The sequence below is a fragment of the Cibotium barometz genome, chromosome 23 (assembly GCF_041138505.1).
Source record: "Cibotium barometz isolate CiBa-2024 chromosome 23, ASM4113850v1, whole genome shotgun sequence".
Taxonomy (NCBI): domain Eukaryota; kingdom Viridiplantae; phylum Streptophyta; class Polypodiopsida; order Cyatheales; family Cibotiaceae; genus Cibotium; species Cibotium barometz.
Window position 1 is genome coordinate 25761327 of NC_141068.1, and position 17770 is coordinate 25779096.

The following is a 17770-nucleotide window of genomic DNA, read 5'->3' on the forward strand; positions in this document are numbered from 1 at the left end:
TTCGTGAAGAGGTCCGCCGCATTGTCCTCCGTCGAAGAATAAAGAAGTAAGATGTCACTAGCCAAGTTCTTCTCACGAACAAAATGATATTGTATCTCTATGTGCTTGGTCCGGGCATGGAAGACCGGGTTCCGAGCAATAGCGATACAGCTCTAGTTATTGCATCGAATGACCATGGGCTCGGTATGTGGAAACCCAATCTCACCAAGCAACCTCGGCAGCCACACAACCTCGCAAGCAGCACCACAAGCAGCCTGGTACTCTGCCTCTCTGTAGACGACAAAGCAATAGTTGGTTGCCTCTTGCTGCTCCATGAAACAGCTCCTGAGCCGAGGGCAAAACTGTAGCTTTATGTTGATATCCTCGTGTCTGGATCTCCTCCCAATTTGAGTCACTCCAACTTTGGAGTCAAACTCGGTCCTTCGTTTCACCTCCAGTGGCGTAGAAGAGTCCAAGATCCTTCGTACCCTGTAGATACCACAAGATCCGCAATCTTGCGTCCCAATGAGACTTAAACAGCGTCTGCATAAACGAGCTCAACAACCCCACAAGAAAGCTCAAGTCCAATCGGTGTTCACCAACCAGATCAATGAACCAACCAGCTTCCGGTACAGAGAGGCATCAACTGGCTCACAAGGATCATTAACTGTAAGTTTTGTGTTCGGGTGCATCGGTGACGTGATAGGCTTGTAGTTCTCCATCCCAAAGGCCTTAAGCAACTCATGGACATACCGCTGTTGAGAGACAAAGAACCCCCTCTGGGTCTGCCAGATCTCCAATCCCAAGAAGAAGTGGAGTAAGCCTAAACGGTCATCTCAAACTCATTTGACAAGGCAGCCTTCGTCACTGCAATGTGCTCCATATGACCGCTAGTGAGAATGAGGTCATCCACATAAAGGATGATCAACATGGCCATGCCGCGTTGTCGAAAGAGATATAAGTTAGGATCTGTAACTGATCTTTGAAATCCATTCTGAAGAAAGAAGGAATCAATCTTCTGATTCCAAGCCCTAGGAGCCTGCTTAAGACCATACAAGGCCTTCCGCAACCTGTATACCATCCCCTTTGATCCTGGAGCCTCAAAGCCTGGAGGCTACTCAACACACACCTCCTCCTGCAGGTCACCATTAAGAAACGTAGATTTCACATCCATTTGAAATACGGGCCACCGCTGAGAAGAAGCAAGGGCAAGAACGGTCCAAATCGTGGTCATCCTCGCTGTCGGTGCAAAGGTATCCTCATAGTCGATGCCTGGCCACTGCGCATAACCCTTAGCCACAAGTCTGGCTTTGTGTTTGTCCACTGACCCATCTGACGTACTTAAAGACATGGATCCTCAAATTGAAGTAGGGGCTGCCTTTGTTGGTAGAGAAGTGTAGGTTATGCCTATTATTTGCAAGTTGGGCATTCACATTCAAGGCTATGTGGATCATGAGGACTTTCTTGTAGCACCTTTGAATGGCTGCGATGCATTGCTTGGAAAGCCATAGCACACACACATTGATCCGTGCAAGGCTTACAAGACCTACAGGATCACTTTCATGCATAAAGGCCGAGAGCATGTGATTGATGCTGGTGAAGAGGGTGATACCATTCCCCTTGTATCTCATGTACATCATCCTAGTCTTTTCGAAGACCGAAGACGAGCATAGAGCTCATTTGGCTATTGTTTTTGAAGAACTCCGTAAGCATAAACTTTTCATAAATGCAAAGAAGAGTGAGTTCTTCTTGTTAGAGATTCATTATCTTGGGCATATTGTGTCCAAAGATGGAGTGCGGATGGATCTTGCAAAGATTGATGTAATTCGGAATTGGCCCGAATTGAGATCTCGATGATTAAGATCCGTACTTTTCTTGGATTATGCTCTTACTACCGTTGCAGGTTCATTTGGCACTTTGCATGGATTGCTTCTCCTTTGCATGATTTGACAAAGAAGAAGGCAATATTCCAATGGAATGAAGTAGAGGGGGATGCATTCCTCAAATTGAAAGAAGAACTCCATAAGCATAAACTCTTCATAAATGCAAAGAAGAATGAGTTCTTCTTGTTAGAGATACATTATCTTGGGCATATTGTGTCCAAAGATGGAGTGCGGATGGATCTTGCAAAGATTGATGTAATTCAGAATTGGCCCGAGTTGAGATCTCGATGCTTGAGATCCGTACTTTTCTTGGATTATGCTCTTACTACCGCCGCAAGTTCATTTGGCACTTTGCATGGATTGCTTCTCCTTTGCATGATTTGACAAAGAAGAAGGCAATATTCCAATGGAATGAAGTAGAGGGGGATGCATTCCTCAAATTGAAAGAAGAACTCCATAAGCATAAACTCTTCATAAATGCAAAGAAGAGTGAGTTCTTCTTGTTAGAGATACATTATCTTGGGCATATTGTGTCCAAAGATGGAGTGCGGATGGATCTTGCAAAGATTGATGTAATTCAGAATTGGCCCGAATTGAGATCTCGATGCTTGAGATCCGTACTTTTCTTGGATTATGCTCTTACTACCGCCGCAGGTTCATTTGGCACTTTGCATGGATTGCTTCTCCTTTGCATGATTTGACAAAGAAGAAGGCAATATTCCAATGGAATGAAGTAGAGGGGGATGCATTCCTCAAATTGAAAGATGCAACTACACATGGTCCAATGTTGATACTTTTGGATTTGCAAAAGCCATTTAGTGTGGAATGTGATGTATCTTGAAATTGCATAGGAGCTGTCCTAAATCAAGAGAGGCATGCCGTGGCTTATGAGAGCCGTAGATTGCATGATGCAGAGCTCTCTCTTGGCATTTATGAGAAAGAGGTCCTGGCTATAATTCATGCACGTACCATTACCTTCTTGGGGCTGATTTCACTGTGAAGACAGATCACCAGAGCTTGAGGTATTTTCTTACCCAAACTAAATTGTCGGAGAAGCATATGAGGATGGCCAATTTCCTCTCTATGTTTCATTTTGAAATCTTGCACACCCCAAGAAACAAGAATGTAGTGGCAGATGCATTGTCATGAAAGCCGTATGTAGCAGCTATCTCTATTGTCTCTCATGGAGATTTATCTGCCATGCGTGATTTGTATCATAGGGATGCTTATGTTGCCACTATTTGGATTGATTTGATTTTGGTCATGCACATGTCTCATATGTGATCAAAGAGGCTTATCTCAGGAATGATAATGAGGCAAAAGGTTTTGGATGAGTGCCATGCTCCTCCATATGCTAGTCATAGAGGCGTAATGCCTACTACGTACATGATTGAGCGGTATTTCTTTTGGCTAAATATGTGGAAGGAAAGAGAGGCACATGTACGTGCATGTATCACCTGTCAAAAGGTGAAATTTATTAGGCAAAAGGCACCAGGTTTGCTTCAGCCATTGCCTATTCCCACACAGCCATGGGAAAGTATTACAATGGATTTCATTATGGACTTGCCACGGACCCAACAGGGTAATGATGCTATTTGGACAATTGTGGATAGGTTTAGCAAGTAAGCTCACTTCTTGCCGGTCAAGAAGACCATCAAAGCTGAGCATATGGTTAAAATCTATCTTGCACAAGCGTTCAAGCATCATGGAATGCCGAAGTCCACTGTGGGAGATAGAGATCTCATGACTACAAGTCTCTTTTGGCGAGCATTATTCGATAACATGGGTACCAAATTGGACTTCTCATCAGCTTATCACTGTCAACGGATGGGCAAAGTGAGACTGCAAATTCAGCCGTGTTGGATCTCTTGAAATGTTATTTGGTGGATCAGAAGTCTTCTTGGGAGCAGTACTTATCGCTTGTGGAATTTGCATACAACAACACGGTGCATGCATCTACAGGAATGGCCCTGTTTGAGATTGTTTATGATAAAGTGGTTTTTCCACCAATCCTTCGCACAAAGGATGAGATATTTGCTGATGAGTATGCAAGAGACTTGGATATTGCTTTTGCTCAGGTGCAGACAACCATTGCAAGGTCACAAGACAAGTATAAAAAGGTTGCGGACAAGTACAGAAGGCAATTTGATGCTAAAGAGAATGATAGGGTATTACTGAAATTTGAGAAAGCAAGACTTGCAAAGAGGCTTGGCAAAGAGGGTGCATACCCTAAGCTTGCAACCAGTTAGTATGGGCCTTTTCGAGTGATCGAGAAGATCAATGAAGTGGCTTTCAGGTTGGCATTGCCTAGTCATTGGCACATACACAATGTTTTTCATGTGAGTCTCCTTCACAAGTATCAACAATGTTTTTCATGTGAGTCTCCTTTGTAAGTATTAGGGCCGGAGCCCATCGAACCGGTTATTGAGGATCCACCAGAAGTGGGTGAGCTTGAGGAGATTTTTCAGCGAGAGCAGATTGTGTGTCACAAGAAACACAAGCTTGCTGTAGGCAAAGTTGTCAGGCTATACCTTGTTAAGTTCAAGAACTATCTTCCCATTGATGCCAAATGGGTAGATGAAGAGTTCTTTAGAGATTGTCCGCATTTGCTTCAGACATATTTGGATGCTTTTCAGCTGCGGACAACTGTTTAGAAGTCGGGGAGATGTCACCATTTGGCCACCCAATTGGTCCACCCGTGCTTTCTCATTATGTATGTACATTGGATTGGTGTCCATGGCAGTTGCATATGCCGAGGATTAATGCCACTCATGTGATTCTGTAAACTTGGCTTTCTGCTGGGACTTGTGCCTGTGTATACACTTAGAGGAGTGGTGTTCCATTGGGTCTGGTACCTCATGTACTTGTCTGGAGCACGTCTATTTTGGTATAGTTTCATGAACGGGGATTGTCCATATACCAATGCTACATTGCATAGGTTCTTTATATGCTTGCTTGCAATTGAATTTGCATGCTGTTTTCATGCTTGCCTGACCAATGTGTATTTCCGGGTAAGGAGACACCTGCTCGTGAACCGTGCGTGTGAAACTGTCTATTGACATGGCTATGTGGCATGTGACAGGTGGTAAGTATTTGATCATAAACCTAGCCTTAGGAATTAGTATTAATTTATAAGTGATTATTTACACACTTCATTAAGTTTTGGGCAACCAAAACTCACTTATAAATTATGACCAGTCCTGTGTTCGCACACATTGATGTCCCGAGGTGGACAAATTTGAAGTAGATGTGCAAAAAGAATGGGATGAGGTAAAGCAAAAGGTCGGTGAGAATGTGGCAACTTACCTTAATAATTTTTCAGCCGTCTCATTCAAATTTACTTCTTATACTCCCATTCCATCTTTTTGTTGTAATAATTCTTTCTATTTGTTTGTTAGCAGTCATCTCCTGTCTGTACATTATCTCACAGAGGACCTTTGTTGTGGGTGTGCCCGCCTAGGAGCTTTGCTCAATGTTCCTCCATTTTTCCCCACTTTCCGTGTTTTTTCCCCAGTTTTTTGTGGATGTGGGGCTGTAGTGTGTCGGCTGGCTGATTTCAGATCTGGCCGACCCAATGCCCATTGCCTAGACCATATCCCCTTTCTACAAAGAGAGCAACCAGCCATGTGTCCATCCCAGCTTGCACCAGAAGTCACTTGTCCTCTCTACCTGACACCTAGAGTGGACATCTCACTATCTCTCTCTTCCCTCTCTTTAGAAGTAGGCGTCCCCTTCATGAGGCCTTTTTGGCTGTATTTTCTGCACTTTTCTCCTTCCCAACTCCATATCTAAAGCTTGCTAGTGTGTTTTCCAAGCTTTCAATAGTGTTTCTAGGTGGTGTTCACTCTCCCACACACTCCCAATGACTGAAATTCAGCAAAATAGCTCTTATTTTTGCTGTAATTTCTTGTCTTTTTCTTGAATCCTAATTTCAGCCTTCCTTTCTCAAGTTGAACCATAGGGGAAGCTTTCCCAGGGTTCCCTTTATCCTCTTGAACACTTTTGTCTTGCGAAGGATCGCGAGAGATTGAAGATTTCAGCACTCCTAATGCTTCTATCGCGAAGGCTTCCGCTATCGTCGACTCTACTTGCAATTGGTAAGCTTTGATGCTTAAATATGGAAGCGAGTAGCAGGAGGGAGGAGCAGGACTCCATGTTCACATACCCTCTGTAGTATTCTCTTGTCCTACGTGCTCTCTTGCAGATTGTTGCTACCATGTGTTGGTGGAACAAGGGAGATCAGCTTCATCTATTGTCATATACATGACAACATTGGAGATCTGTTTACGAAGGTGTTGATTGAAGAAAAGTTTGAATCTTTCTGCAACGCTTTAGGCTTACTTTCATTTGGAGAGTGATATCCTACCTTGTACACGTTCACACTATCACTAGAGGGGGTATTTGTAGGATTATACATATGTGGTAGTGGCCATGTGAATGGGGGCTTACAAGGGGCACTTTTTCTCTCTACGCGTTAGAGAGGTTTTTTTCCCTGGACATTTTTCGTGTTCGGACACGTACACTTCCACATTTGGGTTTGTATTTAGGGTACTTGTGGTTGTACACATCTTATCACTTCATGCTAGTTTATCCACAGTTCCTAGCTCTGTATTGCTCCCTACTTTGCGTTCTTGCTGTTTTTTAAGCATATTTCTACTGAACTATAGGGTTTGTCAAAACCCAACAAAGGCATCCAAATGTCTCTGAAGTCCCGCAGCTGAATATGAAAGGAGGACAATGTCATCTGAACAAATTAATAGGGGGATCAATATGCCTACGAGTGTGGGAGTAGCTCTGCCTAATCTGTTAATGAAGCTCAAGATCTCATCAATGTAGAGGCCAAAAAGAGTGGGCGATAGAGGGCAACCTTGTTTCACCCCAATAGTGGTAGAAATCTCCTGCAATGTACCTCTTGGGGGTCACACTCATCCGATGACGGCGGACTCATAGAGGGCGATGATGCCTATCTCCTGTAGACACTGTAGGAGGTGGGCTTGGTCTACAATATTAAAAGCTTTGCATAAATCCACAAAGTAGCAATAAATCCTTGGTGTCGTGCTCTACCCTCCTCGATGATGGAACAAAGGGTAGAGTAGCGCCTCTGAAAGCTTGCATGTCTTGAGGCTGTGAATCCCTGTCTGTATGCGAGTCTATATGCGAATGAACTGAACTCCCCCTCTAGCACCGATCCAAAGAGTTTGGCCAATGTGTGGCCAATCATGTTTGTCCTATAAGTATTAGGGTCAAGTGAATCTACGGTTGAAGATGGGGGTGATGGTGTTAGCAACCTAAGAGGTGGAAATCCTTCCCAAAGGGTTGTATTGAACATGTAGGCTAGTAGGGGCACCAGGGTATCATCCGCATGTGAGATGTACTCGAGAGTGAGTCCCTCGTGATCTTGGGCCCATTGCATATTCTACGGATGGCCTTGAGGACCATGCCCTTGGTGAAGAAGGAAGAGGTGGTGGGGATAGAGGTGGCTGACGGGGGATATGATATACGGAGCCTGCACTTGAGGACCATGCCCTTGGTGAAGAAGGAAGAGGTGGCTGATGGTAGGTGATAGGTGTGTTGGTGTGTGGGGGGGGGGGTGTTGTGGATGTTCTCGGAGTTTCCTCCAAGCCTCTTTGCAATTCAGTCCTAAGAAGGGTCTCATCCTCTTTCCAAGTGTAGATCTCCCGTTTCTTGCGTTGGGTGAGGCGTCGAGAAATCTGTTGCACTTGGCGCTTCGTGATTTGTTCAATCCGTACTTGATGGTTAAGACGGGAGCGTGTGGCTCGGCATTCGTCATCATACCAACAGTTCTGAGGGCATGGAAGCGCAAGGTGCATGTAGATGAAATGTCTCGTATGAGCTCTCTAGCTCTGAATATGCCTCTACCGGCCCCGCCTCCACCCGAATCGATATGCTGCAAGTGGAGCACCTGACCCGCCAAATCTGTTAATCAAGCTCGAGATCTCATCAATGTAGAGGCCGAAGAGAGTGGGTGATAAAGGGCAGCCTTGTTTCATCCCAAACGTACTAGTAATCTCTTGTGACACCCTCCTGGGGTCTCACCCGTCTTGTGATTGAGTCATAAAGAGTGATGATGCTCCAAATCATGTGGGAAGGAGCCCCGTTGTTCTGTAGGCACTGGAGTAGTCGGTCTCAGGGAACAATATCAAAAGCTTTGCGGAAGTCCACAAAGCAACAATAGATCCTCTGATGGCATGCTCTGCCCTCGTTGATGATGGCTTGAAGGGTGAAGATGTGGTTGAGGGTAGAGTAGCTCCTCCGGACGCATGTCTATCCTTGGGCCCTACATCCCTGTCTCTTTGCAAAGCAACTGAGTTCTGTCTCTAGCACTGATCCATAGAGCTCGTTGGCCAATCTTTGGCCAACATGATGGTCAATCTTTGGCCAATCATGATGGTCCTGTAGTTATTGGGGTCAAGTGGATCTTTGGCTTTGAGGATGGGTGTGATGGTGTTAGTGGACCAAGAAGGTGGGAATCCCTCACACATGGCTCTATTGAACATGTAGGCTTCTAAGGGTGCAAGTGTGTCATCGGCATGGGAGATGTATTCGGCAGTGAGTCCCTCATGGGCTGATGCTCGCCTATTACGGAGTCCTGAATGGCTCTGATGCTAGGGGGCGAGAGGGTCTACATCCTGGAGGTGGCGATAAATGTGGTTTGAGTAAACACCATCAAGCTCATGATAAAAATTGACCTGGTTGTAGTGGGGTGTGGGGGGTGTGCACATGAGGGTGAAGGGGAGATATGTGTGGGTAGTGTGCACATGAGGGTGAAGGGGAAATAGGTGTGGTCGGCATTGACTAGGGGTGGTGGGGTGGAGAAGTCAGGGATGAGGTGTGCCAAAGCCAGAGATCCCAGTAGGTAATCCACAGTGCTAGAGCCGCCTCGGTATGGAAAGCAAGTGAAGGCACCCCCTGAGGAGGGCCAGCGGGGCATCCGGTATAGATAATGAGGCCATGTGTAGCTCCGAGCTCTAGGAGGTATCTATCAGGTGCTGTCACCTCCCTGTTATGTGATGATCTCATGAGGCCCGTGTCACTATGTCCAGCTCCTGCAGTCTGATGGGGTCATCCAGATCAAGTAGGGGAACGTGGTGGCTGCGTTGAAGGTGCCCAATAAGAGGACTTCACCCAGGCAAGAGAACTCCATGATATCATTGTAGAGTGGTAGGAAAGGTGACTGGCCATGCTGTTCAGCATAAGGAGAGTGGCTCGGTGGGAAATAGCATACTGCAATATAGATAGCTCTCTCTCCAGTCAGCTGTAGCCGCACCCATAGGTACCGAGCATCTTCGTCCTTCTGGACGATGCTAAGAATCAGCCTCTCGCTCATCCCCCTTGGGTTAGACCACATAGTGCCGTTGCAAATATGGCTAGCCTCAATTGTGTGGTCTCATAGACCCCGTGCCCCTATTTGGGGTGACACTCGGTGATGATGATGTGGCCATTTCTGTAGACAGCCCACTTGCCTGCCTTGCAAGCTTCCTGTAGTCACCATGGCCTCTCGACAGTGTGCTTGGAGTCAAATCATCCCCCTTGAGGGCAGCCCGTCGATTGGGAAGGCCTGTTGACTGGTGGTTTCAGGGAAGGGATAGGAAGAGGCCTCTCACTCGTCGTGTCTTTCCCGGTTCTCAACGCATCTGCAAAGGGGGTCCCATCTATCCTGAGTTTCTGGCATAGGGTAAGTGCATCGGCCTTGGAGATGCCCTGTTGGTAACCCTCGGCGGATGCACACATGTAGGGCCCTCACCTTCCTATGTCTCGCTTCCAGGGTTTCATTTATGATAGCTTGTGGTGGCCACTGTTTTTTGAGCACTCCTATCCAGTCAGATTTTGTGGTCTGTAGCTTTTCCCGCCACTGCTTGTCATTTGCAGCCTTTAGCTGCTTCACATCGGCTGCAAGTACCTGGTGTTTGCTGATTTCCCCATCCTCCACATCTTGTTTGTTGGCCTCAAGTGCCGCCATTCGGGCCTGAAGTTCCCCCAAAATTGGGTTTTGTGTGGCGAGGGGGTCTCTCTTGATTGCGGCCACTTGCTGTTCCAGTACCTGAATGCGTGCATCCTTGTCTTGTACCTCCTTTAGGAGGGCCTCTGTCTCTTTTATTTGTTGGTTAAGAACATGGTCAATTTATTAAAAAAAAAAGAATCACCCAGGAGTTTCTTGTCGGTGTCCTCCATCAGGGCTACCTGTTTGCTCAGTTTTTCCACTTCTCACATGGTAGAGAGAGATGGGGTTATGAGAGAGAAAGAAAGAAAGAAAGAAAGATTTTATTAACGTCTTCCAAAAGACCGAACTCGGCCTATGAGACAAATTGGAGTACCTGTATGGGGTATCCTCTGTCATCCCAACAAAATGAAAAAGTACTGAACAAAAAAAAGCTGAATCTGGGTGTGCAAGGGATGGAGCTCTACTACTAGGAGAATGCAAAGCTATATGCATGGAGTATACAATCATGATATGCAACCTAGCTAGCTCCATCCTGTACCATACTGGGGGTATAAAATGGTATACATCAGTGAAGGGGGTGTCCACAGCTCCCTGAAGAACATGCCTGGGTGTGCTCTGAAGCGAGCCAGTCGCTCCGCACCCTCTCTGTGAAACTGAGCTCTGATCTCTGTCATCTCTCTCTGGTATAGGCGTGGTGTCCGAAAGCCAGGTGTCCTCTGTCTCCTGCGGGCTCTAAGTGTCTCTGCTCTCTGGAGAGTAATTCCCTGCCGTGTAGGGGTTGGGAGGGGGATGGATCTCTGAAAAAATGTGGTAATCTGTGTCTGTCGCCCCCCCCCCTCTGGAGCTGTCTGAGCCTGTAATAATGTCTCTCTGTGGCGCTGTATGTCTAGAATGTATCTCCCCAGTATGCGTTGGTCTGCTGCCTCAAAGATCTGGCGTAGGGAATGTGGCTCTCTGAATAAAATGGGATATCTCTCTCTGATGGCTGTATATGCTTTGCATCTGCATACATAATGCTCCTCACTCTCCACCTCCTCTCTGCACAATCTGCATACCCTCTCCTCTCGGGGGATCCGTGCTGCTCTGCCAGTCTCAATCTCCAATCGGTGTGATGAAACTCTGAGCTGACCAATAGCCACTCGGGAGCCGTGTGGTAAAAAGCCCTCCATGTATCTAGGCCTCTCTATAAATCCATCATCAGTGATACTCATGAAGTGATCTCTGTAGTATAGCATCTTCGGTGGAAGAGGCTGTGTAGGCGATATCCATGTCTCTCGTGTATAGAGCTGCCATAGATCCTGTCTCAATACTCTGTTCCTCTCACTATGAGAGACGGATATGTGGTGCATTCCTGTCATACTGGAATGGTGGTAGATGATCCATGTCTAGGCCATGCTGTGAGAACCAATGTGTGACCTGTGCATACCATGATCCTCTGTCTCCTGCCTCAGCCAGCTGTCTAGATGCCTCAAAAGCTCTGTATGACAATCTGTCCTGTGGCATCTCTCTGAATCTGTCTAGCAGGCATATAGTCTGAAATATGGCCTCTACCATCATAGGAGGCGCAGCAAACTCTGCTCGGATAATGTCATGAGGTACTGACGGTTTGCTGCGTATCATGCGTGCCATCATGAGGGCCTGTGGTCTCTCTATCTGTGTCCACCAATGGGTAGCAAGGCCTGGCGCCCATACCGCTGCTCCATACATCAATGCCGGTGTGACTAATGTGTCAAATAGCCACCCCTTCGTCCGGGGCTCCTGAAAATGCGCCTGATGGCACTGTCTTTCTAGCATAGCCAATGCTGCATATCCCTGTGTCAATCTAGCTCTGGCTGTTGAACCCATGGTGAAGCGTGTGGCTGCTGCAGAGAAGGTAACCCCTAGGTACACGTATGATGTCACCACCTCCACCTGGCATCCTGCGAGAGTGAATGTCAGCTGACTCCTGCCCTGTCTCGATGTATGAAAGACCATAACCTTGGTTTTCCCAAGGTTCACAGTAAGACCCCTCTGTGTCCAAAAATCATCGAGTGCATGTAGATGCTGCTGTAGACCACCTGGAGACTCAGACACTAATACAATATCATCAGCATAGAGCATAATATGTACTGAGGTACCTGCTAAATCAACTCCATCTCCGCCTCCCCGTGTAATGAAGTAAGCCACCTCATCAATGTATAACCCAAATAGCGTGGGGAAAAGTGGGCATCCTTGCTTCACACCAATGGTGCTAGCAATAGTCTTGGACATACCTCCTGGACATCTGACTCGCCCAAAAACCTGCTCATATAATGCATAGATGCCCCATGTCATATCTGCTGGTATGCCAAGAGACTGTAGGCGCTGAAAGAGCCTCTCTCGTGGTACTGTGTCAAATGCCTTGCGGAAATCCACAAAGCAGCAATGGAGCTTTCTCTTCCTCACTCTGGCCTGATCAATCATACATCTCAAAGTGAATACATGGTCAGTGGTAGAGAAAGCTCTCCTGAAGCCTGCCTGCCCTGATGAGCGTAAACCTGCTCGCTCAGCATATAAGCTAAGCTCTTGCTCCAGCACTGCACCATAGAGTTTGGCCAGCACGTGGCCAACCATAACCGTCCTGTAGTTGCTCGGATCGAGCATATCCCCTGTTTTGTGAATCGGCACAATGGTGTGCATCGTCCACTTCGCAGGCAAACCCTCTGCTAGTGCCCTGTTAAACAGGTGTGCAAGAAAAGGAGCTAAAGAATCTACTGCATATATGAGATGCTCACCCTGCAGGCCCATATGGTCGGCGGCCCGTCCATGCTGTAGGCGGCGGATAGCTTCCTGTACCATCGAGTGGGTAAAGAAGCTAGCTGTGGTAGGTCGAGGCTCCTGTGGCTGAGGTATAGGTGGCTGCTGTGGGGCATGGTATAGACCCTCAACATATGTGTGCCATGTCTGTGGGTCTGCAATAGGTGTCGGGGTCCGGGGCTCTCTGAAGTGCCGCCATGAGACAGGGCTATCTCTACTCATGAAGAAATGAAAGATCTCTAGCTCCTGTATCTCTGCGAAGGCCCGCCTTTTGCGGCGAGTAAGTCTCCTCATCTCTCTCCTCGACTCCTGCTCTGTGATGGCTCCCAAGGCTCTCTGTATGCGGAGCCGTGAGTATAGGGCTCTGCACTCGTCATCATACCATCTGTTCTGGGGCATAGTCCCAAGTCTCGCAGGCTCTCCTGAGTGTACACGATGTGGGAAGCTCTGTAATGCAGGCGTGTGTAGGAGTGATGCCAGCTGGGCTGTAATGGTATCCATAGGTGCCAGGGGATCCATGAGTAGGAGTACATCCTCTACTCTGCCAGTGTATATGTCTGCCATGTCATGTGTGAAGTAGATGGTAGTGTGTGGCGTCGGTATGTGGGGGACTGGTGATACTGGTGATCCGGCTAGTGAAAATGCCAAGTATGTATGATCTGCCCCAATAGGACGAGGTGGAATGGAGAATGAGGTGACAAGCTGTGATGCCTCCACAGACTCCATAATGTAGTCTACCACCGTGCCTCTGGTCCGCGTATGACCCCCATGTGGGAAGCATGTCAGCCCTCCTGATCCCGGCCACTGTAACATCCCGTTATAAATAACGAGACAATGCCTGGCTCCCAACTCTAGTAAGTGGTCCCCATAATGTCCTCTGTCTGGTCCAGTGTCCTCTGATGCCCGACTAGCCCCTATCTCCTCTGGATCCACAGGGTGGAGGATCTCCATGTCATCATAGTCATACACCTCACACTGTCTGCTCTGTGTGTGGGCATTGAAGTCGCCCGTAAGAAATACTTCCCCTAGTGTAGAATAATGCATGATCTCCTCTGACAGACAAGTGTATGGCGAGGCTCCTGTCTCCTCCTCCTGTGGCATGTCCTCTGTAATGACATAGGAGGAACTCGATGGAGAAAAGTAACATAGAGCTATGTATATAACCCTGTCCTGTGAGAGCTGTAAGCTGATCCACATGTATCTGGCCTCTGGATCCTGTGCTACCACTCTTAGTCTCCCCTGTAGCTCCCGTCTGAATAGGACTGCTACTCCCCCCGACCCTCTCGAGGTACCCTGGCGTGTGGTCCTCCTGTATGCTGACTCCCACTGGAATCCCTCTACTCGAGGTAGCCCTCTCTCTGGGCTCTGATGTGTCTCTGTCAGAAGTATGATGTCTCTCCCCACCATAACATGCTCCAGTCGTCGAGGCTGCACCCATAGTGAACCATTTTAGTTCCATACTGCCATGTGTATCTCTGTCAGTTGCCTGGTCTGTGTCCCATAGGCCCCAAACCGCTAATCCATGGGCCGGCCGTCAACGATGACCCGACCATCTCGATAGAAGGCCTTCTTGCCTTCTCTCCTCGCGTGTAAGACTTGTGGCATGCAAGTTCTCCTATGCTCAAGCTGCATCCTCGTGAGATCATCATCCAAGAAAATAGGAGCTCCCTCTAACCCTCGTAGTATGACCCTCTTCCTCGTGAAGGTGACCCTCTCCGTCTCTCCTGCAAACTGTAGGATGAGGGCTCGCTTGCGTGTTGAGTCTTTCCCGGCTCTCCATGCTTTGGTGAAGGGGAGAGGGTGCTCTTCCTTGTAGCCGAGCTTCATGCATAGAAGCTGTCCATCTTTCTCAGGAGTGGAGTCGGGTGTCTCGGCTATACCTGTGAGTCGAATGAGAGAGAGAGAGAGAGAGAGAGAGAGAGAGAGAGAAAGAAAAGAAAGAAATATATGTTAAGCGTCTACTAAAGACCCAATGGGTCTATGAGACCAAAGTTATACAATAATGTCCATGGCATATCTCATCATGGAATGGAAAGAGAGAGAGAGACACTGAGAGAGAGGACATTTATATGCACGCACGTGTGTCAGTACTGATGCACGTAGATACATACATGCATACATCTGTACGCACGTGTTTGTGTGGATTTACTTGAAGCTTATTTATGCAACTTAGTGCCAATTACCTTGCCACTTTCTCTTTCTTACTGGGCCGATTTGTTTTGTGACAGGCTTTGGGTTCACTTCTGTATTCTTTACTGCATTTCATTCCTTGCCTACATTCTCTTGTACCTGGTAAGGGACTTCCTTCTTTTCCTTCTCTATGCATTGATGAAAATATCTGCTATGGTTTTTCTTACATGCTAGTACTTTTCCTTCTCTATGCATTAATGAAAATATCCGCTATAGGTTTTCCTACATGTTAGTAGTTGTATCTGCTATTAATGAAAATATCTGCTATAGGTTTTCCTACATTGTAATGATGGTATAGGTCCTTGTTTTCTGCCCTAAAGATATATGCAACATTTGATTGTGTTATTAGCTATAGCTTTTTATAGTTTTGGGACGTCACTGGATTGTGTAGTGGGGATACTTGCAACTTCTAAAACATGCACGTTCCTAAAGGTGAATTTGGGCATGTTCATGGATTCATCTAGGTATATATACTTGGCACTTCTCCTCTTTTTGCTACCTTTTTTTATACCATTTCCTTGCTAGATGATGCCACAATTGTGGATCATGTGAATTAAGGATATTTAGAGAATCCAAACTCAATAATGCAACAAAACCGGATTTTCCAACAGCAATAATTGGTTATTAAATCTTCCCGCACCTAATTGCCTGAGGTGTTTTATACGTGCTTGACAGCCTTATCAATAGTCCAGCCCTAGACTAGTCCTACAAGGCTTGCAATTATGATAAAATGCAGGGTTAACCCAAGATTAGAGTTAAGACTTAGTAGGGCATGGGGACCTGGAGGGTTCACACGTAGGCTAAGGGCACTAGCAAGATGAGGTTTGGATTGGTTGTGAGTCAATAAATAATAGCAAGGGGCTAGTTATATCTAAAAGCTTATAATAAAGCAGGATAGCTTATATCTAAAGCAAGGGTCAGTAAAAGCTAGGTTATTGCTATATAAGTGACTTTGGAGTCATTTATGAGTTGTTAAGAGGTATCCAAACGGCGGACATGAGAGTTGCCAAGGGCTATAGAGTTGCAAGCGGGTGGCTTGGCCTGGTGGTATGGGACACTGGTCATTTGGGCTTGCAGGTTATCAGCAATGAGACCTCAGGTTCGGGGGTGGTTAGAGGCACTGAAGCTATAGTTGAGTGTTGAGTCGCTAGCTTCAATTCTTCACAATCATTGGATGCATACGACATTGGGTCTACGAAACCCCTATTAGGTTTTCTGAGGTATGTGGGTCTAACCCTAGCCCTCTGTGGTTCTCTGTCACATAATCCTTGGTTAGGTCTATGGAGACCTTACAACAGTATCAGATCTGGATTTGGCAAGGATAGAACCCTGGCTTCTGTGTAGTTAGCCTTAACTACGTATCTACAAGCTGTCTGAAAACCTCGGCATCCTCTTTTATGACTATTACCACAAGATTGCCTATGGCATCGTGGGTTATGTTAATCTCAACAAGATCGCTTGCCAACTAGTGGCTACCCGGATAACACTATGGGTTCATGGTGAATCTCGCCATTCTCTCTCTTCATTATCTCAAGGGGGAGGATAGTGCTGAACCCAAGATTAAGGGTTGGTCTTTGTCTTCACAACCGATGACAAAAGGGTTATCATGTGGTGTCAAAAGGCTCATGGTACGTGGATTCAAGCTAGAGTCCGCACACATATTGGTGGGTGCAAGAGTAACTCAATAGTCTTGACTCCAAAAGTCCTGAGTCGTGATGTGGATATTTTCCTTTTTGGTGGGATTTCTATTCCAAGAAAAACTTATTCAAGTACTTACAGTACTTTTTGTAAAACCCCTTGGTAATGAATTTTAATTTTCAAGACCTCTTTGTGATTGCCAATAGTGATTGATTTTTTTTTTTGCATGCTCTTATCCCTTATCTATGAATGGAAGAGTCCTTTTTTTTTTTTTGTTTTTCAAGAAAGAGTTCCTTCTATGTTAGTTACCAAACACAGCAACCATAATGGCCAAGTACAAACTCAGCTCCATAGAGAAGAGCAAGAATCAAGAAAAACTGAGAAGGGGAAGGAGGCTCTTCTCTCCCCCAGCTAGCGGCTTTGGAAGGAGAAGGCTATCTTTATACTCTTTTTTTTTTTTTTTGGTGGGAGCCCACTTGGCACTATAGACCACATATGTGGTTGTTCCGCCTCCCCCGCTTTCGCATGCGATTGGAGCCACCTTGAAGCTTTCCCCACTGTCCATGGAGGGTATGAATGATATCAAGCTAGCTGCTCCGGATGGACTCCACTAGTGGGGTGAGGGTACCCATGATGGCCTTGCTACAAGGAGCTCTCCAAATGTGCATGCAGAAATATTGCTGCAAATCTTGCATCTCTAACTGAAACCGGGAGTCCAATGATTAGAGGAGGGGGCTGGAACTGGTACTGCAGAAATACAGAGATGAGAGACGTGCAAGGCAAGACCCCCACCATCCTCCTCATATACCATGGTGGCCTTGGCCTCAGTGGCCCAAGCAACTATGTCCCAAGTAACTGTTTAGGAGGCGGCCCGGTCTGTAGTGAAAATGCAGAGAATCCTTTGCTAAACCTACTAAGCCTCCGGGCAATCCCGAAGGCAATGACTCTAGGACTCCTAAAGATGGCCACACCTCGGGACTATCTCCGATGGCCAGCCAAGTGCCAACCGTTAGGCTCCGATGTGCCAGTTGCCATAGAAAGAAAGTGATCTTTCACGGCCGAAAACTATCCCATGCCCTCTTCCAAAAATCTGAGAGAAACTGAGGAAGGAGGCCCTAAGACTGCTAGTGCCCTACTACTGTTGGAGTGCCCTTGATTGCAAGCATCTGAATCCCACGGCCCTGCCGTGCGGTGTAAGCGAAGGAGGGGGGGTCATGGGTCTCCATTGCCGAGTGTCCAATCTATCACCACCCTCCTTGAGAATCAAATAAATCAATCCCTTTGACAGCCTCATGGGCTCCATGGTTATAACCTCATTGAAGGCACAACATTGAAGCCGCCT

General features: G+C 46.7%; 1 protein-coding gene across 2 annotated transcripts in view; it reads left to right on the forward strand.

Annotated features, from left to right (window-relative positions):
• Nucleotides 1-17770, forward strand: part of LOC147625787 (hyperosmolality-gated Ca2+ permeable channel 2.3-like) — a 106135-nt gene that overhangs the window by 35782 nt on the left and 52583 nt on the right. For both annotated transcript variants that reach the window (XM_086817355.1, XM_086817356.1), the window contains exon 3: nt 14829-14892. In XM_086817355.1, the coding sequence (XP_086673481.1) occupies nt 14829-14892 (64 nt within the window). The remainder of the gene's footprint in view (nt 1-14828; nt 14893-17770) is intronic.